Raw genomic sequence first — 26,676 nt, 5'->3', positions numbered from 1 at the left:
TGTTTCTTCTTTAAGATGTCACGAAGCAGACATTATATAAGGAATAAAACTTTATGTTTCTTGGTTATTCTTATGTCTTTTGTGTCTTGAAACTTGTGTCTGGTATGAAGAGTTCGACGCTGCTAGTATTTGCAGCCACGTGCTTTTTTGGGTTATTTGAGGTACACATAATTAAATTGATAACATAATATCATTAATTAACCTTATTGGTGTATTCATTAATTTTAAATTATAAATCTGTTATTTTTTCTTTAGTATTCCCATGGCACTTGTCAAAAAGTTCAACCACTGGCCACTTTATTTTCTACGTTATGCTCTTCATCTACTTTAAACACATTGCCCCCGACTGCGATCGAGAGCATAGTAAACACCTTATCCACTACACCACAACTCTATGAAACATTATCATCTGACACACTTTTAGCTTTACTGAATGCTATAACTTCTTCACCAACTGTACTGAGCCAAACACAGCCAACAGCGTTACTAACATTACTAACCGCTATATCTAATACTTGCCCAACTGCAATCCGATCACTTCCACAATCTGTTTTACACCCATTACTCAATACACTCTCTTCAGCAGGGTTACTTCCAAAATTTAACAGTCATGAAACAGCACCCACATATGTTGCTAACTTTCCTCCACTTCCACCACCACCACCACAAATTATTGTGCCTGGTCCACCTCCTGGTCCTATTGTCATAAACTTACCGAAAAAATCACAAAGACCCCGTCCTGTAATTATACCATCTGGACCACCGCCATCAATTGTAGTGTCGATACCTGATCTTAGCCCTGCACCTCCCCCAGTTATTTTACCTCAACGGAACCCCGGTCCAATAGTGATAAATGAAAACTCAATGAATGTGGAAACTCAGCCAATTGTGGTGCCAGCCCCTGAACCACCTTCCATATACTTCACCACACACTCAGCTAATTCTTCTCAAGGATTCTACAATCCAGCAACTGGTGAACGTTATCCTCAGTACTATTTTCAATCAAATCCACAAACTCCCAAAGTTTATTTAACCACATTACCACCTGGTGTTGCACCACCGCAATGTTTATCATCACCACCGTCATCACTGCCATCTGAAGTTCCAATCCAGTCTTCTTTTTGTGATTGCAATCAGATAATTCCCAAAACATCTTGTTAATTATGTTCCTAAATTGTCTTATGTTTTTTTGTTTGTAAGATAGTTCATTTTGTGTATTATACTCCTAATAAATTAAATAATTAATTTATTTGTGAAAACTAATTATGGAATTCATATTATTAAGTGAGTTATTAAGTAAAATCTTATATACAGTTCTTTTTGTTGTAATTTCGATGCGATGTTTTTCTCACTCTCCAATAACTTTTCTTCAATACTTCAAGGCTTCTAACTGATCAGCAAACAAAATGAGTTTTTTTGAGATAGAAACGCAATAAAAAGTATGTGATATCTTTTTGATAAAAAATGTGATAGGATCGAATTACATTACCAGAATTTCAAAGCATATTTTAGATGTATAAAATGATTGAATTTGAACGGAAAGTTCATTGAAAATTAATTATATATATTAAGTTCCTACCCTGAAAAATTACGTAGAATAACTTTTTTAATGAATTATACACACACACATATATATATATATATATTTTTTTGATGCTCTCATCATTTAGTAAAACGAAATTAGTAAGCTAAACGAATATACATAATGTATATGATATTAAACTATTTTTGACAATACTTTCATTACTTCACTTTTTTTTAAGCGGAAGAATCGTTATTAATAGATTTATAGATGAAGTCAATCTGTTGTATATTTAGCTACAATGAAATATTAAAATATTGCATTTGTATCAAACTGTCTGTATTAATAAACCTTGTACTGTTAGAATTAATTGAAGATTAATAACCAAATATTCCGTACCCCTCTTAAGCGTACCTAATTCCAGGAAAATATAAGTGACCTAGTCGTGATTAAATTATTGTTATTTTTAATAGGGTACAGCATATGTTCATTGTGTGCTTTCGTCAGCTTGGATTTCATTGGCAATAAAAACAATTGTTATTAATTCAATTTTTGAAGCCTTTGTATTAATATTTGTTATCTTAAATAGGTTTAAATAATTATATATAATATTTATTTTGATAATCATATTATTATCACGATTAAAGTGAAAATATTTACTCTGTTTTTGTAATGTCTCAACAATATATCTGATTATATGTATAATTTAAATTTTATAAGGTTTTAAAATATTTTGTGTAAATCAAAATCATAGTCTTCCTAAGGTATTTTCTTAACAAGTAGTATTTTTACTATACAGTGTTTCATATACCGCGAACCACTTAATTAATTAAAAATAAAAATACTATTGGTAATTATTTTATTTGTTTCTTTTAGTTCCATTTTTTGCTCAATTTATCAATTATGAAGTATTTTTTATGTTCATCCTTAGTAAGGTATCAACTTTAATTTTTCATATGATAACACATATAATTAACTAATTTATTTATTAGAAAATTACTGGTGTTTTTGAACTTTTGAACTAGTGTTTTAGAAGTTATCACAATTTAAAGTAACGACTGGAGGTGCTGTTATTTTTAACATTAGACATTTCTCGACCTCACTCCTCCTCCCGCCTAGATATAAAAATGTTAATATTTACTAAAATACTGGTTCAAAAGTTATTATCCACCAGACATTTTAATTAAATAAGTTTTTATTTTTATAAGCTAGGTATGTTGCCATTTAATAAAATTTAGTTGACACTCCTATAAACCCAACCAATCAAGATATACGTAACTAAAAAGAACAAAAATGTTTTCCCATTATTGTATTTATTTTACGAGTAATCAAGTGGTTTATTATAACACGATCATAGAAATATAGAATATTAATAATTATAGAAGGGTTTGAATAGTAAAGAATAAAATAATGGGAATTGCTTTTTTGTAAGCCGAGAAAATAGTATGTTTTTAAAGTTCAAAATGAAGTCATACCTACTAAATCTTTCGTACCTCATAATGACATATCGTTATATAAATAATTCTAATAGAAATATACCAGTCATAAAAATTTTAAAATATAACATCAGACAAGTGGTGTAAATAATGTTTAATAATAATGTAAATAGGTTGGTAATGCGAAGAATGCGGCTGCATTATAATTCTTAAATCTAGGGGTCTTTTTTGACTTTTTATTGCACAATCAATAAATAAAATCAGTATCATGGGATATTTCTAAAATACCGATTTTCTTTTTTTAATGTCTTTACATTGATACATTGAAATTTTTATACTTACGTAATTGCACTAGATGTAAAATACTTTTTTATAAAATTATTCTCATTGAATTATCCCAAGTTTCTCTTTCTATAGGCTTTTTTATAAGGATATAAATGGTAAGTATAAAGGTGTTTTATAAAAATAGTTAGGTATTTAACCTAATTATATCGATATGCGAACTGCTAATTTATGAAAAGGATTAATTTTTTAAGTTTTTTTTAAGGTACCCAATGTTTTATTTGGAGATTCAACGTATGAGTATTTATTAAACATCTTTGTGTTGCGCCCCACCTAGGATGAGACACGGTAACGTGTTGGAGAGGAAAGAAGGTTGTAATATGAATTAAAACACACTTAACCTTTACGAATAACTACAATAATATAATTTAAGTTCTAGAATTGACAGTTATTATTATATAAATTACAAATAGATAGTCTTCATTAACAAATTTATATTTAAGTGACACATATTTTTTAATTAATATTTATTCAACAACGATTCGAACAAAATTGAAATAGCTTACCCAAACCACTAGTTGTCCACTTACTAATTAACTAACTAACTTTACCCACTACAATAATACTATAGTAATACGGGTCATAACATTTGTTATACAAGTTCTCATGAAGTATTATATATACGTGAATGTTTAAAGAAATCGTCACAAATACTGCAACCGTGTGTGTCTCAAAAATAAACAAAATGATACTAATATAAAAGATGGTATAATAATTGTTTCTAGATGGTTTTTATTATACAAAGAAGAACAGTACTAACTGAAAACTCCTATAACATACAATATCAACATTTTGATGTAATTTGTTTAAAATTATTTATGCATTCTTAGACTATATGAAAAAAATTTTATTATTTGTTTTTAATAATAAACAAAATAACCATTTTTTTTTAAATTTTAAAGTAAAATCACCTATTCTATTAAAACCTGTATGATTAATATGTGTTTTTTATCATTCTGAAAATTGCAAAAATTAAAATACATATTGTTGCAGCATAAAGGTCGAAATAAATATACATCGTTATGACATATAAACATTTACCATAAAGTTTTAAGAATAAATAGTAATTTTATATACATATTTTGAATTAAAGAAAAGTTAAACTTAATATTTTTTAAGAAAAATTTTGTAACTTCAAGATCTTTTCAATTTACAATTAAGTATTTTTCAACTATTTTAGACATATTTGGAAAAAAAAAAAATTTCTATAACGACGTTTTTTTGATTTCATAACATTGTAGCATTAATGCTGTTTCTACCAATTTATTCAATTAATATCTTAAATTAAAGTAAATGTTATAAAATTCAAAATTAATTTACAGTATTATAAATTACAAATCAAAAATATAATTTTTATTATTTTCAAAATCACTGCAAGCTTTTTAAGTTGAAAAAAAAATGTTAAGTAAGTGCATGAAAACTAAAAAATACTGTCAAATATAATATGAACCTTTGATATCTATGAATCAAAAAAACTACCCAATTTATTTATTGAAATATTAGTAATTTAATAATAACACGTTCTAAAATTATTATTTAAAATTTTTGCAAGAAAAGTGCTTAAAACTGATTATTTTAAAATACAGATAAAACTAAAAATTAAATCAGCTTATGTTCACATCAGTATTTTATTTATTTTCCACAATATGAAAAATTCATCTCGATAGTGAAGATGAAAGTATTTTTTTTTTTTTAATTATAGGTACTATCCATTTTTGATAATACTGTAATAATTAGTATACTTTATACGAAAACAATTGGTTTTTAACCAACCAAGGGTAAAATTTTGAACTTGTAAGATTCATAGTATAAAATACTGTCTAAGGAGGAGTGAATTTATACCTTAAATTAAAGCTAATATAATATACTTTAAAATGAAAAAAAAAATGTTGAACTTTAGTTTGTCTTCATGCTGAAAATGAGTACTGTATTCAAAAATATGCTATTTTTTTTTCTAAATTCTCGACTTAATATTTTATTTTATTTTAAAATACCTTACAAAGGTTTTTGAGATAGAAAAAAATTTCGAACTCATTTGATTTTTATCTTATTTAGATAGAATAACTCAATGAATATCTTGCACTTCACATTGTAGTCTCCCCTCGTATAAAGAAATTTCTTTTTCATATTAAAGTTAATTCATTAAGTGATTACTTTTTTTTTGTGGCTCACATTTATTTTCTTAGCTCTCAATTGAATAACTATTTTTAATGATACATCAAATGATCACATCTATTAACTAGTTAAAGATATTGCCCTCAAAAATTGATAAAAATTGTCTTTATCAAACAAAAAGTTACTTAAACAGATTTTTCCATAATGACAATTAAATTCATTCCTTTCTAATATTATTAGAGTATATTCTGTCGAATTAGGTTTGCTATGATAATAGGTTTCAACTACAAAATTAAATAATTTTTCTTTGTAATTAATTAACTTTTTAACTCTATTTAGGTGTGTTACTACCAGTCAATAATATTCAAAATATTTTGGTAAAATGTTGCTATATATATCATTTTATAATACGCTCAATCGATAAGATTTTTTTAAAAACTTTTTGATTGGTTTTTTAGTTAAAATAAATCATTAAAATTAATTAAATTCTGTATATTTCAATTGTAGAATTTTTTTAACTCCAAAAGTTATTTAGAAATGAGTTTAAAGTCTATCATTTACATTAAAATTTTATATTCAGAATTTTTTGCTTACCTTTGAATAAGTATTTTTTTTTTCTTTTTAAAATGTGTCTTTTCACACTAATGATGTTGATGAACTAAGTGACTCTGAATGATGATATGTGCGAATGTGTTTTTATGCCACGTTAACCCGTCTTTTTATACTTTTTTTTAAAATTCAATTATGGGATCAACATCATAAGTGTTTCCAGATATTTTTATTGGCATAGTTTAATTGTGACCAAAGATTACAATATTTTCTTTTAATACACAATAATATGAGTAATAAGATGATAACATAATTTTTGTCACGTTAATACTATTATTACAACACTTCTTTCAAATAAATAATACTAATTTTTCGTTGCATTTCATTAGTGATACCCATTAATTCTGGAGGTAAAAACTGGAAAGTATTACCAAAAGCGCTTTTCAAATCTGGAATAATTATACCTAAAAATTGTCCAATAGCGATTTAAAAAAAATTATCGCAAATAATATAATAAAGTTTTCAAACAGCTAATTAAATAATGACGACCAAGTCCTAGAATTAACGGAAAAAAATATCATAGTCATGATAGCTGTATTCTATTTTTAAAGTTTCTCCTAGGAAAAAATTGCAATAGAACGATATTAATATAATGATATTTTTAAGTTTATAAGATCGGTATAAAAATATTGTTTAAAAATAAAGGATGGTACAAAGTTGTATAACATTGTAGGTGCACTAATAGTATTTTTTATTTTCATAGTTTTGGACTACGTTAAAACATATTTTTTATTATTTGTATCAATAAGAAAAAATAAAAGTGAAATTATTTAATTTTTTATAAATTTCAATATATTCTTTTTTAGATACAATTTTGATTAAGTAATAAAATAAGTAAATAATTAACACTCATACAATAATGTCTATGCTATTTTGATATTTTATTCGTCTCAAATAAAAAAAAATAAAAGTAAAATTTTTATTTTCCAAAACTATAAAATAGCTATTTTGCTTTCAAAAATTATTATTGGCCATTATTAATCAATATTTATATAACGTTTATAAAAGTATAAACCAATATTGAATTTAAAAAATTTAACATGGATTAAACATTGAATAGACATTAGTTTCATTTAAAATAGCGTTCATTAAACGTTGTAGCAAAATTAAAATTGTAATAAAACCACGTTTTATATTGAATTACACAGTAAAATCGTATCTCTAAATATTTTTTAATAATCATAGACCAATATATGATTTACTAAGCCAAATTTTTACACTGATATCAAGTCTGAAATTAGATTTTTTTCTATCAACTCATTTTTGAGATTAATACTTATTAGAAAGCCAATATCTACACATGAAAACTTTTATTGAAAAACAATTTTTTATCAAGTTATTGTTGATTTTTAACATGTTTAAAATAATTCATTCCATATTTCGATTAAAAATGTTATGTTTAACCTATTTTTGTAGTATTTTACAGTAGATTTATATGAAAGTTTATAATTTAAAATTGTTGAACTTTTAAACACTATTTTAATCAACTTGCAAGTTTAAAAATGAAAATGTTACGAGGATTTAAAAATTGTATTTCTAAGATTGATATGCGATCAGGAACTTTTATAATTACTATTAACAATAAATTGATGAGAAAACTCAACATTTCGTTAATATCACTATTTTTTTTAACAATAAATCACATCTATATAGAAGTTTTAGTATTAATTTCTTTGTAACTCTTGGTGTTTAAATGGATGCTACAATTGAAATACTCAGATCCATATTCAGTGCCTAGTTTTAACAATGATATCGTCGGCTATTGTATTGTTGAATTTATTGTTAAAAAGCATTTTAACCTATATTTGTTTTGTTTTTTTTTTGTGTTCATACTCGTTTTTAACTAATTAGAAATAATATTAAAAATTAGTGGTAATGGAAAAAAACGTAATTACAGATTTGAGAAAAATTGCTCAAGAGACTATTTAATTATAATTAACAACAATTTTTTCTGAAAAGTTTTGTATCAAAACATTCAATTTTTATACACGTTTTCGATAAAAGTAACAATTAGTTTATAATTTTTTATACTTTTTCCGTAAAAATTTAAATTCTAAATTATTGAATATGAATTCAATACTAAATTAAATTACTATAATAAATATTTATTAAAATATTATACTTATAAATCAAAGAACTACTAATCAGGATATAATTTAGAAAATATGTGATGATGTTGTTTTTGTAATAATCAATCAATTTTTAAAAATTAAACACTATAGATTTGCATCGAAACGTTAGTTATGATAGTGATTTGAATCATATCAAATTATCATCTTTATTTGTCGCAACTATACCGTGACCCCACTTCGTTATTTTTTTTTAATACAAATTTATTTTAATTTGAAAATAGCAATATACTATTTTTATAATAAAAATACTTAAATATAGTAGTGTTTATTTTTGATAACATAATTTTCAAAGTTAAACATAAGATACTACGTGATAATTAAATTTCCATTTTTGAATTTTTTAAGATAAAATAAATATAGTTTATAACCTCACCTAACTTATAAATATATAAGTAAATATATAACTATAATTAGAAGTTATATTTAAACTCTAGGATTTTAATTATTAAAGAGAAAATACCTTCAATTTATAAAATACTTAATGTAAAAGATAATTAGTATATATTTTTTATTATACATTGAAATCAGAAAAAATACTACTATTGAAATAAAGTATTATATTTCCAAAATCCCAATGTGTACCAATCATCCGTCACCTCTTGATGCAACACTCTATTTTAAATATACAGTAAACGTAAAAAAAACATTATACATATTAAATAATATTGTACAAACTTACACACAAAATAAATAAATGTTTAATAATTTTACCTTAACGTTGGTTATACATTTAATTTAAATGTTTATGCAACGTGGTTTTATTACAATTTTTATTTTGCAACAACGTTTAATGAACGCTATTTTAAATGAAACTAATGTCTATTCAATGTTTAATCCATGTTAAACTTTTTTAATTCAATATTGGTTTATAATTTTACAAACATTATCATGTTATATAAATATTGACTAATTATGGCCAATAATAATTTTTGAAAGCAAAATAGCTATTTCATATGTTTGGGAAATAAAAAATTTACTTTTATTTTTTCTTATTTGAGACAAGTAATAAGAAACCTAGTACAATGGAGTTGCGGCATAGTTGAGACAAGTATAGATATCTTATAGTGAAATATTAATTTATCTGATAATTGAAAAAATAATTTTACATGCGTTAGTGGCTTCTTTCAAGTCTTCCCTGTACATAAGTCTTTCATTAAATTTTTAATAAAACCGTACCAAAAAAAGTTCATTATCTCTTTTCTATCGCATTAAAATTATATTTTGATCAGTATTAAAAAAAAAAGTAATAACAGATTTAAATGCAGAAAAAAATTGAATAAATGCCGTTTTTCGTTATTATAATTTTAAGATATTATTTTAAATTTCTTAAATTGAGGGTTTTTTTAATTTTTGTCTACAATAGATTCAACTAGGTTAAACTAGGTTACTTTGACTTATTAATCATTAAAATCGGTTCAGTGAGTGCTGAAAATTTTCATGGGCATATATTAAGATAAAACATCAGAGTAAAATTCATATATATTTAGTGACAAAAGTATAAGAAAATTAATGATTAAATTAATTTCAAATGATAATAAAATATTTAGGTGTATTCTTTATTTTATTTCAATATAATGCTAATATTTTATCAGTCGAATGACTCTGAAAGAAGTTTCACTTCATCCGCGTGTACTCATAACCCGCACTGTTTTTTATAAACTATATAAATTACTATAGAATATAACTTTCGAAAGTTAAACGAATAAAAAATTTTTTTTGATATTAAAGAAGAATGATTTTGACTAATAACTAGTTTTGAAATATTATGATCAAATTTAAAATTAGATTCAATAATTTCATTGTTTTAAAGTAGTGTTTTTCTGTTGAAAAATAAAACAGTTTAGTCAGGGCTCATCTCATATTATACTGTGATAAAAATCACTACTATAAGGAAAAATTCATTCAAACTATAAAAAAAATTAAATTTTTTTCATGTTTATTTATTATTTGAATAAATGACTCATTATTAAGTATAAGACAAAGGTATATCTGGTACAAATATTTTTTTAGACAATGAAAATCCCTAAATGTTTATTTATTGAATGATCTATAGCATATTACTATACAATGAAAAAATTATAGCAATATGTAAAACGGCAATTTTTTACACAAAAAGAGTAATTTTTAGCTTTGCATATAATCTAAGAAGATAATTATTTTATTATGATGTGTTTATTTATTTATTTGTTGAGTCTGTCAACAATTTTCTTAGCTCTTATTGGATCGATTTTACTAAAAGATACATAAAAAAATCACAAATCGTATCTAGTTGAAGATATTACTCTTAAAAATTAAAAAAAAAATTTTGTTCCCCATAAAATAGGTAATCCCCGAAAAAAAATACAATATTTTAAACTTTTTTTTTTGTTAAAATTTTTCTAACTGAAAAATAGATATATCAAAACAACTTTTTTTATAAATACCTTTGTACATTCGTTTCATTAGGTACTCTATTTTTGAAAATATATCCTTTTATGTCTGTTTAGAAAAGAAGTTAAAAATTGTTATTTTTGCATAAAAAGTGAAATTTTTTATATAAGTTTTAAAAATTATTGTAACCTTTAAATATACCTTAAATTGTGTGAGATACTGTATGTTAAATAAATTTGTCATGTCGAATTGTGTTTTATATACAGTGATTTTTTGAAGTTAAGAAAAAATTTAAGTGAATCACTTAAAAGAATCACTGTGTATGTAGATGGCCCTCGTAGTTAAACAAAAATATTAATTTTGTGTAAAAATCATTATTTTTATAATTTTTTTTTTCCATTATCTATGTCTTAACTGTAGATTAAACAATATAGTTATATAAGAGGAAAAGTTAAGCACCTACATTTAACCCCTCCTTTTATAAAAAAAAAAGTAAGATTTATATGTTAATTATAGATATTTATAGAGAACAATAAGTAGAATATATGACCTTTAATTTAATTTAGGACATAAAATCGATGTATAATTATTATATTCCCATATTATTTTTAAAAATTATGTTAATATTATAATTTCGACCGTTGTAAATTTAATGTCTCTTTCTTAAGACATAATGTCAGATTTAGGAAAAAAAATTAGTAACCTGTTACAAAAGTTAAAAAATTATTGACAATCTACCGTACTTATGAAAAACGAGGAAAATTTTTTAAACTTCAAGGGTAATATTTTTAAGAATCCATAATTTGTAATCTTTTAACTAACCATCGAGCAAACTAAATTCAAAAAAGAGTAAGGATTATAATAATGACCAACATATAAAATAAGTAAATACATCAAACTAAAATTAATACCTTCTCATTATTGTATCGATAGAATATATACACGATTTCGCATAATCATGTCTTCCATAAACACGAGAATAACAATTTTCAGATGTTAAAATTTATTTAATGTTATACAATTATTTTCACAATGAACTGGATTAGTATTAGTGGAACATTTGAAATAACACAAAGACAACTTGAGATTCACAAATAACAAACAAAATAAAAAAAAGACTAATGAAATATTAAATTTCACAATAGATATAAAATAGAAATGTTTTTAAAACAATTGATTATTACGTTGAAAACTCTTTATTTGTTTTTTAAAATAGATAAGTAATTGAATGATTGTATAAACTATTAAAAACAACTAAAATTTAAGTTCAAAAAAGTAATGTAAACATTGAGAAAAATGAGTATAAAAGAACGAACATTCAAAAGACAACAATAGTTTAGATTCAAAAAAAGGATTGTATCAATTTAAATACAAAATGAAATATTTTTTATTCGCTGTATACACAGCTCTAAGCTTGTTTAATATTAATGTAAGACAATAAACTTTATCATTTGCTATGATAAATAAGTAATAGTAATTTTAAGTTTAATTTTTCAGGGAGCACAAGGTGATTGCGGGTGTAATGATTTGATTCCAACAGGACCTCCATTACCTTGCCAATCCTCATTACTTGATATACTTAAGACGCCGTGCGCACTTACGAAAATCCCTGTGCCACAACTTCTCGAAATAATCAATTTACTCGCATGTAATCCAAGTTTATTAACTACTCTTCCTCCTCCCGTCGTCGTTGAGCTTCTTGCTTATATAGTTTCAAATCCAGCTATATTAAACGCCATTCCACCACAAGTCCTAATAGCAATAATAAATGCTATAAGCGCAGTTCCAGGATTATTAGCCATCATTCCAGCCGAAGCTTTCCAAGCTCTCATAAATGCAATTCTCAGTGCTAAAGGACTAGCATCTCCATTGCCATCTCCCACACAAGAAGCAAATGTTGTGCTTCCCGCTCCAAAACCTCCAGTAATCGTGCCAGGCGATGCCACCGGACCTATTGTAGTTCAATTACCAAAAGTGTCTATAAAGAAAGCCCCAGTTGTCGTTCCTGCTGGTCCGTCTCCAAATGTAGTGCTAAAACTTTCCCAAGCACCTGCTCCTCCTCCGTGTATTTATCCGACACCGAAACCTGGTCCAGTGATTATTAATGATAACGTTCACGAGAAAAAACCTACAATTACGACAGCGCCAGCTCCATCGCCGGCAAATATCATTATAAAACTACCTCCTCAACAGCCAAGCGGTCCACCAGTGAAATTGCCACCAACTCCATATCCACAAATACTGTACAACCCGGGATACTATTGTGCTATTCCTGATATTGTTCTACAGACTCCACCACCTCCACCAAAATTGTATGCTTTGCCATCCCCACCATGTCCACAACCTAATTATCCCCTTCCTCCGCCATGTCAACAACAACCCCCCGTACTTGCCCCTGTTCCCTGTGCTTGTTAATAACACACATATATGTATATTTAATTAAAACAATATTTTAATACATCGGACGAAATTTTTTAACCATTTAAGTAAACATTTGTTTTTATTTTATTAACTTAAAGTTTTTATAAAATCTAAACAATTAATAAAATTAATAAAATTTGTTAAAATAATATAATTAAAATCAAAATATAGTGAATTCAAAGACCACAAAATTATTCTAAGTAATAAAACATGAATACCTATTAATACAACAATGTTACCATCGTTAACGCTAAACAAACTATTAAACAGAAGATAATTTATTATTCATTGACTTCTATTGATATATTTTTTTTAAATAATATTAACCAAAATATAAATAATAATTTTTATTAATTTTAATTATAATTAAGTATACCAGGTTCTTTTTATAAACCTAATCTATCAGTGGCTGCTAGTAACGAATGCTATGTATGTCTTTTATTTTTTAATAATTATTTACAATGGTGGTAACATGACATCAACACTGATTGAATTTTAAAAAATTTTTAGAAGGACTGTGCCTTACAAACTCATATTAAATAAAAACTTTATACTTGTACAAACTACTATTTAAAAAAAAATTAAACGTATTCATATTGAAACGTTTTTGAGATGTTAGTGTGAGTCATTATCAGGTATTATTTATACTTGTCCCAAATTTGCTGGGTTTTTAATATTACGTGGATTTTTATGAAAACTGCTGTAACTGTAGCGCGCTAAATACTTCCTTACTATACTATTTAAAAAAAACACAGACCAAGGGTTGGTGATCCACCTATCACTTCCCCTCGTAAACAACACTATTAGACTACTGTCTCATAATTGATTACCTAACTGACAATGTTTATTACTCTTGATACTGCTATCATTTTGTTGAAAAATTGTTTAAAATAAATATTTCCGTCTTAAACTACGTTTAAAGTATAATATGATATAATAATATTAAATATTATTTATCACTAATAATTAAAAAATGTTTATTTTTTCAAAATTTTAAAATAGCCATTTTTAGAACTTTTCTTACAAGACATTTTTATGGGTCAATTTTAGATATTATTTTAGGACAAGTTACTCATCTAGTTACAAATATTTTAATACATAGAGTGGGTATGGAACACATGTGGGTACAGCTTGTAATGGTATATTTTATTACATATTCTCCACTTTTCATTTTGAGTTTTTTGTTATTAGTGACAAATAATAAATAAATATTCTTAAAACTTAGCTTAAGATTGCAATAATTAATTTAAAAAAAATGATAAATATAAGGTATAAGCGTTGTCAGTTAGGTCTAAAACGTCCTATACATGTTTTTCAGAAAATTTTTTTAATTTAAGTCTAAAGTTTAATTTTGTATGCGCGCGATTCATTTTTATTCCTTTCTCAGTATATAGGTAAAATATCAGGAAAGGTAAGAAATTCAGTTTTTTGGAAGTAGTACGTTCTCATATGGTTATGCTATTTCCAAAAAAAATAATTTAAGGAGAATAACCCCCCAATGCAAAAATGTTATATTACATAGCAGTGACATATTGAACAATATTGGTCAAGTAAATGTTTTGTATTTTATAGATTTTTTTTCGCTTTTGCAGTCCGTTAAGGTCCACAGCGACTTCCGTCGAAAATCAAATTTCATAACCATAGATACTCTGGGGCGGGTGGTTAGTTCGTCACTAGAGAGAGGGATGGCAATTCCAATTACCAAACTGATCTCTCGCTCAACAAGCGGATCCATCTGAGGCAGTCGCATTAGGCACTGCCGTGTTAATGATTAAGCCTCACCGTCTCATGAATTTTATAGATACATGTATAAAAAATCATATAAAATTTGTTAATAAAATTATTTTTGTTACCAACTTATACGAAATCTAGATTTCTATTGATTTAATTTTATAGTATAGATATTAAACACTTAAATTAATTAATAATAATTGTTCGTTCATTTCTGAACCAATTTCGTATTAATAATTATTATCACTGCAAAATCGTATCAGAAAAATAGAAACAATACTGCTATTTTGTTTATAATATTTATTTACTTGTTCAAAAGATATGTGAAGTTGGATTATGAAATTCGTTTACATTTATCACAACTCAGCCTTATATTACAATTTACGATATAATTTTACGTAATAATAAAATGTTCATTGCCCCTTGAAAATAAATAGTTAAATCAACTCACCAAAATTGAATAATATATTTTTTTGTAGTTACATTTTTCATTTTTCAGGAACAGGTTAGGATGATTAGTTTTTAGGTAATTCTTTTTATATTTTTCTCTTTTCTGTCAAATAGACATAATTTATCACCTTTGTCATATTATTGAGCAAAACCGATTAAGACATTTTTGCAAAGGTAATCAATGCATGATTTACTTAATAGTAGAAAATTTCAGACATATTTTCCAATAATTAGATAGATTTCATTTTTCATGTTTTTGCAATCAGTAGTCATTTGTGTTATTTTAACGTTAATCATATGAAAAATGCCATTAAAAACACGTAAAATAACTAGCTACTATAATGCTCGGGAATGTCATAAAAAATATATATTTTTTAAATTATTATACCAATAATTATGATTTTTTTTTCACACGTTTTACAACTGATAATGTTTTATCTGTACTCATACAATAAATGGACATCAAACTTTACAAGAAGCTAATAAATTTTTGTTTAATTTCATTGACTCATAATACAGTTTAATAGGTATAATTTTAAATGTTTTGTCATAGACTATACAGATATGAATAGTATTACGACTTGAGTTGCATTACCGGTTAGAGTCAACCACAAGACGGCCAAGATATTCACTATATCTCCTTCCAAAACTCACCTATAATATGATATTATACTATAGAAAAGCAAATATATTACTTTAATAAAAGTATGTATACAGCTCCCTCCAATTTCACATCAATGCAGTGATATTGCCTAAAATCGTTTTTGTCTCGTTCTATTACATATTTTTTACTTAATACGACTAGATGATGTCATAATAATCACACTCATACATGTAACTTTCTATACAATAAAAAGAAGTTTTATATTGTATTAGGATAAAATTATTTTTCTGTTTGCCAAATTTATAATCTTACACGTACATTGATCTATTTAAAAATAATTAGCGAAAAAATTGAGTATTGGGGTTGTGTAGGATATTCATTAACAAATATTTTTTATTTATACCTTTTTACCGTTTTTAAAATTGTATGTGATCATTAAACATCTTATAACCCTTTTTCATTATTAATAATTTATGATATATGTATAAATCAATTAATAACTAATTACACGAAAAATTGTAAAGGTAATCAAGACTGGACATAAATGAGTTATTAAATTAAATTAAACTTTTTAGCTTAACGGAGATTTAGATTTTTCGTTAATTTAATTTTCATTTTGGTCAATGCTAATGATATATCGTTAACTTAAAAAAATAATGGATAACATTAATTGTCACCTTTTTTAAATTTAGTTAAATAAAGTTAAAAAAAGTCATTAACTCGACTCTTTGAGGTCAAAGAGCTAAGTCTAAGGGTATTTAGAAAGTCAGAGGTCAACAAACATAATTATAACTGCATAGCAGGGTATATTCTCCTTCTTAATACGTCTTCTTAAACAATTCAGAGAACTAATTTTAAAACTAAAATGACATTTTATATTAATAAAGAAAAAACTGAATAATAATTCAGAGTACTATATTAGTACTCTGAATTATTATTCAGTTTTTTACAATATTTGTAAGTAACAATAACGCTGAGTTAACTATCAAAAATTGTGTTTTATTAATCCAAACATTTAGCTCTATAAAATATATTAAAGGTTTTTTCTAGTAGACCAGACATTTTTTCGCGTTAATAGTAATAATCAGCGTGTCGGTAACTTTTACAAGAAAAAGATCTAATGTATCTAAAATGTATTTTTTGAATTATTATTTCCTACGCTATAATTATTCGTCATAATATTATACTTTGGATTAGAACACCGATTCATGAAATAAACTGGATCAATTAACTTGACCTAAATGTAAAGTGTTTAACGGGAGAAGTTCTTCTAAACTATGTGTACTACTCTTAAATAAAGAGCATAAATGTATCACAATTCAATAAGTGGTACAGAAGAGATATACTATAACATTTAAAATTAAAAAAAGGGGTCGGGGTCTCGGAAGCTGTCACGTGGGTCAGGCCAACGTAGTTAGTTAAGAATTTGTAACTTATATTTTATTCCGAGGTCATTGACAAAAAAAAATATTTATTTTCATTTTACTTTTTATTTTCACAACATGTAATTTTGTATTTAAAATTGTACAAATGAGAATTTTAAATTAAACTAACTATTATAAACATAATTAATTACACTTGTTATGATTATAAAACAAAAATGTTTAATTTAAATTTTAAATTAGTCTTACATACATTTTTTTTTTTTTATATAAAATTAACAGTTCTTATTAAAAGTAAAATGCATACAACAAAAGTTACAAAAATAGTAAAAAAACAAAAGCGATTGCAAATATTTTGTTTGCAGCTTTTTATTACATTATTTCATAATGTCCTATGACCCGCTTGTTTCGGTCTAGATATATTATCATGGTTTGTATACAACTACATACTAAAATCTATTAACAGGCTAAATCAGTGTTGGTAATGTTTATTCTTATAATCCAAGAATAAGTAGTTAGATCAACTATTATAATAATTGATCTAAATACTTTTAAACTTTCATGTCATTAGTTTTAATTTACACATTATTGTAAAAGTAATCAAATTATATCAAATGTATGTACGTAATTCAAAATGAATTATTTAATAAACAAAAGTAATGATAACATTCACTTTAATACAAATTTATAATTAGTACACATAAAATAACTCATCATCAAAATTTTGTATACAAGAAAAAAGAGTCATAACAATTATAACTTTGTCATAAAATGTTAACGTATCAAATGTAAACAATATAATTAATAATTTTAATTAAATATAAATTCAAACCTCCTCTTTCTATCTGAATTTGATTCAAACAAACATTTTATAATGAACATTAAAAATATATAAAATACTTTCGACAAAATATATTAACACACCCAGAGCAGAATTATTTTTGGTCAAAAACCGTTGAATGGCCGATTTCATGAATTTGAGTGCAAATCAAAAAAAAATATCTTTTATAAATTTTAAAGCATTCTAATAAATAAAATATAATCGTTTTAACAAAATAATTCAATCAAACAAATCTATGAATTTTGATTTCAAAAATTCAACGATAATATTTGTCTAACATGTAATAATAAAGTTTGTAAAATGTAGTATTGACACATCAAGTATTACGTGTTATTAATTTTTTAGGTAATAAAAAGTAAAGGTAATTCACTCAGATAAAATAATTATTGTAATCGAAAGTTTATAGATAATTTTTGATGATGCTAGGGGCTGTATGATATGGAGGGAGACAAGATAGTTATTACAAATATTAGGCGTGGCAGACTTATTCGAAACAACGCGCCCGGATGGGAAAGAGCTGCTGTGGCTAAAAAGGAGAAGACGAAGAAGAAGTAAAAACCAGATTTATAAAATGGGGTCAATAACTAGGAAGGATAAAGTGTGCTACTGGGTTGCAGTCTATGTGTATATGTTAGTAGAAATGTTGCAATAGTTGTTTGGACGATAGCAAACTTATATAATCCACTGTTTTTTATAAACTCAACCTTGTTCGTCACGCGGTCCGCCGCTATTGTGTATGATGCTGAGGAAAGATGTACTACTGTAAAAATAAATAAGAAATTAACAAAATAGTATTATAAATGTTTAGAGTATCTGTCTTAACGTTTAAAAACAAATTTATTTAAACAAAAATAAAATACTTTATTCAATTTTTCAATATTTTTTGATATTTTCCAGTGGAAATTAAATAATAAATAATAATTTAATTTAGTGTATCTTAATCTTCTATTAATTAATGCCCTTGGACGATCATTTGTTATACCTTCAAACAGAAGTTAACATTTAACAAAACTGTGTCTTGTGGTGATTACTTGCGGGTATAGGTCAGGAATATCATAATAATTTGTAAAAATTTATAAATCAAATACTACAGCGCATGATAATAATGTAGCTATTATTAAAATATTGTTATTGGTTTTCTATTCTATTTTTTTCAAATTTGTTTTGAAAATAAACTGCCAAAATTCCTTTAATTTATTAAAAATATTCAAAGATAAATTTCAAGTAAGTTTAAGCTATACCATCCTAATACTAATACCGAAATCAAATTTAAACAAACAAATTTCCAATCTTAATGTAATTATTTTCACTAACTAGTTCTCATAGTATAGATTTTTTTAATGGTATTCTACTTTTCTCTAGTTAAAAATTTCCTGTCCTTCAAAAAAAAAAAAAAGAATCATAATTTTTTCCAATCATTTTTTTAGCATATTCGCCTTTAAGAGTTTTATGATGTTAATTTCAATCAGTATGGTTTATTATGTCTTGTGTCAATTATGCTATATTTTCTATATGGTCTAATTTTTAATTATTATTAACTAATATAATAATTTATTAGTATAAATTAAGGTAAACTAGCTCTTAGAAATGAGTGCAGGTGTTTTTGTGAACTCTTCCTATAATCCCACATACAATTTAAACAATTCTGTAAATTATTGTAAGCTACAGGTTTATTCAATTAATGTTGAGATAATATATCTCAGGTTTAATAATTTGATAAACCGATAGCAACTCGTTACGAATTTTGCAGAAGTCGTTCTTTTTCATGTGACGTGTCACATGTAAAACGCGTGATGATTAAACAATATTATAAGGCCATCACGCTGAAGAATGCTGTTTCTTAAATGTATACTGATATCAAGCTGCTATTTCTACTAATACGATTTGAGACGATTAAATTTGAGACAAGACATTTTAGTTTATATCAAAACAAAATTAAATCAAATCAACAAATTATTCCCTTTCTTCTATATTTTTGTCAAGACTTAATCTAATGACATTGAAAAATTGACTCATGTCATAAAATAGAAATTATGTTACAGACACAATAATATCTCTAGTACAAATATGATTAGTGTTACCAATTAATTGCATAATGTAATTAATTATCATAGATATTTTTTTTGCAAAGAAGTAGGGAGCACTTTTACCGTTTAGTTATGCAGTTGAAACTACCTAGGGAGACTACATCCCTAAACCTTTTATGTCTATTAACTTGTACCACTCTCGCCACAAGTAAACCTAAACCAGAACTAATATTTACATTAACCATATAATGTTTCTAATTAACCAAATATTTAAAATTTGTATAATTCACCATTTTGTGTAAGTTATACTTTAGTAAAAATGAAATTTCTATGGTTTTACCAACATATATTTATTCAAAGCAGTATTTCAAAATGAAATACTCATTGAATAACTTTTTTGTGATTTGAAAAAATGTATACTATTCTACTGTTATTTTGCAAATAAAACCTAAAAAAATTGATAAAATCGCCTTAAGTTTTTATGGTACTAATCCAAAAGTATGGAACGAAAATTAACCATATGATGTTCATTATAATATCGATATAATAGCAAAAGTACAATACTAGTACCAATAAAAGGTTATAATGTAATATTGAAATGTATATTTTTATATTACCGGCAAGACAGGCTCTAAAATATTATTATTAATGAAATTAAAAATGTTATGCTACTTTAAAAAAAATCGTGTCCGACTGTACAAAAATGTTAATTGTAAGTATCTCTCATACCCATTAAAAATATCCAACATTTAAATGTTAATAAAAAGTGATATATAATTGTTTTATTTTGAATATATTTGTACTCATACACTGAAAAAAAGTACAGTCAACAATTTTTTTATTGTTAAATCAATCACATTTTTGTTATCGGAACAAAATATTTGTTTGCTCAATAGGTTTTTTATTGTACGAACAAACAACAAATTTTATTTAACCGACAAAAATTTAATGGTTTATATTAATAATATATTTGTTAATATTACTAATGTTTTCAGTTTACACGCTATTCCTGTAAGTTAAAAACGAAAGATATGGTTACATAGGACTTAGAATGAAAAAATAAAATTTGAGCTATTTTAATTTTATTACAGTTTAATAAAATATAATAAATTATTATAAAGTAATAAAATTGATTTATTTGTGATGAAAAATGAGTACCAAAAACAGAATATTAATTACTTTTTTAAGATTTTTTGTAAGAGATATCTTAATGTAAAAACCTTATTTTTTAATGGGAATCTATTTCCTTACCCGCTATCAATATTTAGCCTATTTTTTTAATATCTCTACTTTTTATATTGCAAAGAAAAAATTGAAACCAAGACATTTACAAAAAAATTTAGTACATTTTTCATAAAAAAATTCACTGAATTTATTTTGTAGCTGCAAATATACATTGTAAATAATTTTTCAATGAAATTGTAATCAACGATAAAAACAGTTCACGGATTATAAGGAAACATAGAATTAATTTATAAAAAAAAATTCCATCTTCATGTAATAAATACCATTAGTTTTATTATTGACGTTGGTTATTGTTCTGGTGTTTCGCAAATATGAGTTATTTTGATGACACGCCATAAACAAATGACCGTTTAAATTTCAAAAATTCATTGGCGAAGAAAAGAGTAATTTGGGAAATTTTCACCATTTATGTTAAGTAATTAACTAAACGAGTGTTAGGGCAATAATACGTCATCAGATAACATTTACAAAAAATATGCTTTAATTATGGAATAAATTTTTAAGAATTTATAGCTTGTCAAATAAGACGGTCGTAATTATGGAGGAACATGAATTCCACATTAAATAACAGGACAAAAACAATTACATAGTGACGATATAATTTTTTTTTAATTAGAAGGTAACGAATTTTTTTTTTCAAGCATAACCCTTTGTATGACGAATCCTAGTTGTATATACCACTGCCCAATAGCTTATATATTATAAAATATAATATAATATGTATATACTATATAGATTTGAGCAACGAAAGTAGAATTCCAAGTTCAGTAATTATCTTCTGAAACGTGTGATACATATATTACCAGAATTGTGCTGTTATAATAATTTTATCAAATGTTATTTGGTATGCCAATTCCTGCTACAGAAATTACTTGTTAATTGTATGCAAAAAATATTAGTCTCAATAATATTATTTGTACATCTTTGAATAAAGAAATGCGGAAATATTAAAGGTTTTACTGTTTTATTTATAATCGAATTATGAATAAAAACTGTTCCCACGGATAGTTACGTATTTTGTCTTAATTCCGTATCCCTATTTAAATTTTCCCTTATATGTATATAAGAATTAAATGAAATTTTACATGTGTAGGCTTTGAATAATAAACATTTGTTTTTTTGTTGATTATAAACTACTGGTTAAATTGAAAAAAATAAAATAAACATTGGTAAGTACAATAAACTGTGTTCATTGTCTATGTCCTTGATATGACGAATAACTATAGTAATTATATTAAGTAAGACCTTCGGTAAATTAAATTCAAACAGATTAACTAGGATTGGGCGTTATGGACAAATCTGTCAACACTAAGTTTTTTAATGAATCATACTGTCTTCCGCATTTAGTTTCCATTAAATAAAATTTTAATGTTCATTTGACCTAATGTGGAATAAAGAAAAAAAATTATCATTGTATAAAAACATTAGAGCAAAGCTACAAAAACTACAATAGATTTTTAAATGAATGACGAACTTCTTTTTAACTAACTATATGACAACAAAAATCACTGCTCGTAGAAAATGCATATGAAAAATCAAGTTAAGTTGTTATAACAACCCTTTCCTTGGAAAGAGCATACCTTCTTACGATTATTAAATTCAACATCTGCATCAAAACCAATACCTTGAGGATAATACAAACCTTAACTCTATAAATTAATTAGGCTATTTTGGAATGTTCAGCAAACAATAACAATAAAGAACACTTTAAAATTATTTAGTGATTTTAATCATTATAGGAATCTATTTGTAATAGTAATAATTCTGCTAGATAATAGCATAATTAAATTTATTTATTTTTTATTTCAGGGACTTACGTCAATTTGACTAACTTTTAAAGAAAGCCCTTTAAAATGTTGAAAATATTCACATATTACAGGAAAATTCTTACTAATTTTATTACTTATTTGAAAAATATAATATAATGTAAACTACAATTTTCTATAAAAAAATTAAGAAAAAACTAAATAACATACATAATATATAATAAAAATAAATAAAATAATAAAATACATATTCTCTAGAATTAAAGAATATTAGAATAAATATTTAGTAAAGAAATTAAAAATAAGAAAAAAATTGGGGAAGTTATTATCTTAAAAAAAAACACTGAACATTTTTAAGAGTTTAATGCCAAAAGACCTTTTTTTATATATATACTTATATCAAATTTGTAAATAACTATCAAAACATATGGATAAATTTAATTAACGTAACGCTAACTACAAAATATAGGTACTGTATTTTTAGTTTACATGACTGATTAAGTTTTAATAACACTTTGAGATTATTTTGTTTAAATAAAGGAAAATTGAGTAAGGTTTCAAACTCAGATGAATAGTGTGGTCAAGTCGGTGACGTGCTAATATCTGACGCGCAGTGTTGGGGTCCTAGACTCGGTTACAGGCGTCTCCATTTGCTAAACGAGAGATCAGTTCAGTAATTGGATTCACCATCCCTCTCTCCAGTAACGCTTTAAAATCATACGTTCTAGAGTATTTAAGGTTAAGAAACTCCCTCTTTGGTAAAAGCCGCAATGGCCCTAAAAAAGGGCTGTAAAAAGCGAGAAAACCGTTCTTACCCCGAAATAGATAATGTTGTATAATGCAGTAAATAAATCATCGAGTATGATGTAGTAATGAGATATATTTTAATATAATATGATTATCTATTGTTTGATTTTAAATAATCTTTATACTAGTTTGAAAAGTGTATATTCCATGTATTCCTAACTGTCATTAGACACACAGTAAACCGCTAATATTGGATTACATTTCTACTATTCCATAATCTTTCTATTATTTAGCGAACAATCATTATGTTATTAAGACTAGTATTACTAAAAACCAAATGACCTAGACAAGAATTGCGTTGGCCAACGACCATAGATATGTTATACAATATGTAGAGGGACCACCTATTGACAGTGAAACAGCTTGTCTCGGAATTGTGTAAAGTCTACTGTAAGCTTATTTACGCTATTAAAATAGTAAGATAATGATAGAACTTTAACTAATATTTTGAGTATTTCTCGTAAAATCTGATTATAGCGTCAAGAAGTTCATAACATTAATAATTAAGCAAGTGAGCTTTATTAAAATGTTCAAACATCATACTTATGATTACTTAAAGAAAAAAATTTTCATACCACATTTTATAGCTAAAAATAAAAAAAAATCAGTAATGATAGTTACATTTTCATTAATAAATGAATACAACTTTTTCGTCAGGCGTAATTAAATACTATACTTAGCGAAATTTCTAAGAAATAGTATACAGAGTGTTCAGTAAGTAAGGAAACGAGTAAATTGTTATAAACAATGAGAACAATAGATACCTATTTCCTTACTTCGTGAATACCCTAATTATTAAAGTATATAGAGATATGAAAATCACATCATAAAAGTTACAATATAAGTTCATATTTTCAAAATTCAGAAGTCTTGATTTTAAATTTAGTAAAGTAAATATTTTTTAAATACTACAATAATCAAAATTAAAAATACATTTTTTTTAATACATTTTAATTACATTAATTATATGAATTTTTTTTGTAAAAAATTACATGGATCTTTATACTGATTTTATTATTTTTACAATAAAAACTTAAAAATAATAACATAATATTAACTAGATTATCGATATATCGGGAAAATATTTTTACTATTTTCAAGGCGAAAGAAAATTTATTTAATAGTTCTTTGAGTACTAATAATATTATTGTTATGTATACCAATTGTCTGTAAATTAAAACGGTTATCATTTATAAAAAATAATGTCGTTTATCAACTACAACTTAATTAATTTTGCATATTACATGTCAAGGGGGATGGATATGGCCAAATTGATAACGCGATAGTGCCTGAGTGTCTCAGGTTCGACACTCAGTCACGGGCACCTCCATTTGCTGAAAAAAAAAGTCGGTTTATGTTTTCTGCAAACCAGATAAATATATAGAATTGAAAGTGGAAAAGTAGAGTTCAAAATATGTTAGACTATTAACAACCCAGACATTTTTTTTCTTATTTACAAGCTATTTCAATTAAAATTTTGTAAAGTCCAGATTATTATATTTTACAGTAATTTCTTTTTATATTATTTTAAAATGCGCATAACTTGGTCTGAAGTTTTTAAATTAACCACTTAAATATAAATATAGCAAATAATAACTATTTTATACGTTTACGGCTAGGATTGAATTTAGATAGGATGAAAAAATTAAACCTTATAAAAAATTATCACTTAATAAGTAGTAGTCAAAACTGAATCCCTTTGAAGATTATAGAAGTGAAAACCAATTACATTTTTTTTTTTATTTTACTAAAAAATAAAAAGGTTTTTTTTATAAAAGAACTGTTATGAATAAGTGTAAGAGTAACTTGTATTTATTCACTGATTTTCCGCTTTTTTTTCCTTTTTCGAACTGAGCAATTCAATAATAGATAGCCCAAGTTTTTATTTTTTTGAAAATAAAACTCTTCTCTACGTAATAATTAATTTACTAATATGTCCGGAAAAAGTTTTGAATTTAAGATGAAAATAAAACAAATGTTTAATTTAATTTGTACAATTTGTCACCAAATTGGACCAGTCTACTCCCCTTAGTACACTAAAAAGATAAGTATAGCTTCGTGAAAAATGACTTACAAAATATTTAAGGTATTAAAATTGTCAAATTTTACATCCAAAAAAAAATTTGAAAAGTTAACTTTACTTTGGTGGACATTTCTGATAGTAGACAAATAATCAATGCGGCTTTTTAATATTATAATACATTTTAAAACCTTTAATTTGATATAGACTAAGAGTGTTAGATAACCAAAAACTCCCTCAAAAATGTCAACCCAAGATACATGGTAAACACATTACTGAATTTCGGTGTAATTGACACATTTTTGAACCTTCGATATATTTTTGCACATATCGCACCGCGTGGCCAAATAGGTCGGTTTGGACTTTCATATGTAAGTATAGTCCTTGTGAAATTTTAAGGGAAATAATTAAGTAATAATAGACTGCTTAAAGCAATTTTACTTTAAATATGTTTTTCCTAAAATATCATAAAGAATGTCGGTCATGTATTTTTTTATATTTCCTCATGATAATAGAGTATTTCAAATATTGGGTTTATTATTATTATTCCAAAATTGAAATATTCTATGATTTTTCAAGAAAAAATTCGATAAATCTTATTACGTGAATCTTTCGTGAAGGTGACGGTACATAAAAAACTAGAAGACATAAAAATGAAATCATGTACTGAGTAAAGGTCAGTGTTGTTTGTAAAAATCGTCTGGAATTGTATTAATTATTAGGAAGGGGAGATAAGTGTAGGGTGGGAGCATGTATATTTTAATGGCTCATCCTGTACATGACCCTCGAAGTACCTGAAATTATACCAAAGAAGTTGAAGCTCGTCTTGCTTTGGATCAAGTGGGGCACTTCATGT

General features: G+C 25.3%; 2 protein-coding genes across 2 annotated transcripts; both read left to right on the top strand.

The window, feature by feature from the left end:
- Window positions 1-26: 26 nt before the first annotated feature.
- LOC126904619 (uncharacterized) lies at window positions 27-1,263 on the top strand. Its single transcript, XM_050683792.1, has 2 exons — window positions 27-161; window positions 256-1,263. Exons 1-2 carry the CDS (start codon window positions 54-56, stop codon window positions 1,159-1,161), a joined length of 1,014 nt encoding a protein of 337 aa, XP_050539749.1. The 5' UTR covers window positions 27-53; the 3' UTR covers window positions 1,162-1,263.
- Window positions 1,264-11,876: 10,613 nt separating this feature from the next.
- LOC126905294 (uncharacterized) lies at window positions 11,877-13,113 on the top strand. The gene is made up of 2 exons (XM_050684855.1): window positions 11,877-11,955; window positions 12,024-13,113. Exons 1-2 carry the CDS (start codon window positions 11,902-11,904, stop codon window positions 12,939-12,941), a joined length of 972 nt encoding a protein of 323 aa, XP_050540812.1. The 5' UTR covers window positions 11,877-11,901; the 3' UTR covers window positions 12,942-13,113.
- Window positions 13,114-26,676: the final 13,563 nt, after the last annotated feature.

The sequence above is a fragment of the Daktulosphaira vitifoliae genome, unplaced genomic scaffold (genome assembly GCF_025091365.1).
Source record: "Daktulosphaira vitifoliae isolate Bord-2020 unplaced genomic scaffold, ASM2509136v1 Scaffold_4, whole genome shotgun sequence".
NCBI classification, from domain to species: Eukaryota; Metazoa; Arthropoda; class Insecta; order Hemiptera; family Phylloxeridae; genus Daktulosphaira; species Daktulosphaira vitifoliae.
Note: the sequence above shows the minus strand (reverse complement) of the source record. Positions and strands in the feature narration are given on the sequence as shown.

Excerpts from the sequence above, each read along its gene's own strand:
- LOC126904619 (XM_050683792.1), top strand. The coding sequence starts at position 54 with ATGTTTCTTGGTTATTCTTATGTCTTTTGTGTCTTGAAACTTGTGTCT. Across the intron at positions 162-255 it reads GCTTTTTTGGGTTATTTGAG|TATTCCCATGGCACTTGTCA; the intron begins GTACACATAATT and ends TTTTTTCTTTAG.
- LOC126905294 (XM_050684855.1), top strand. The coding sequence starts at position 11,902 with ATGAAATATTTTTTATTCGCTGTATACACAGCTCTAAGCTTGTTTAAT. Across the intron at positions 11,956-12,023 it reads TAAGCTTGTTTAATATTAAT|GGAGCACAAGGTGATTGCGG; the intron begins GTAAGACAATAA and ends TTAATTTTTCAG.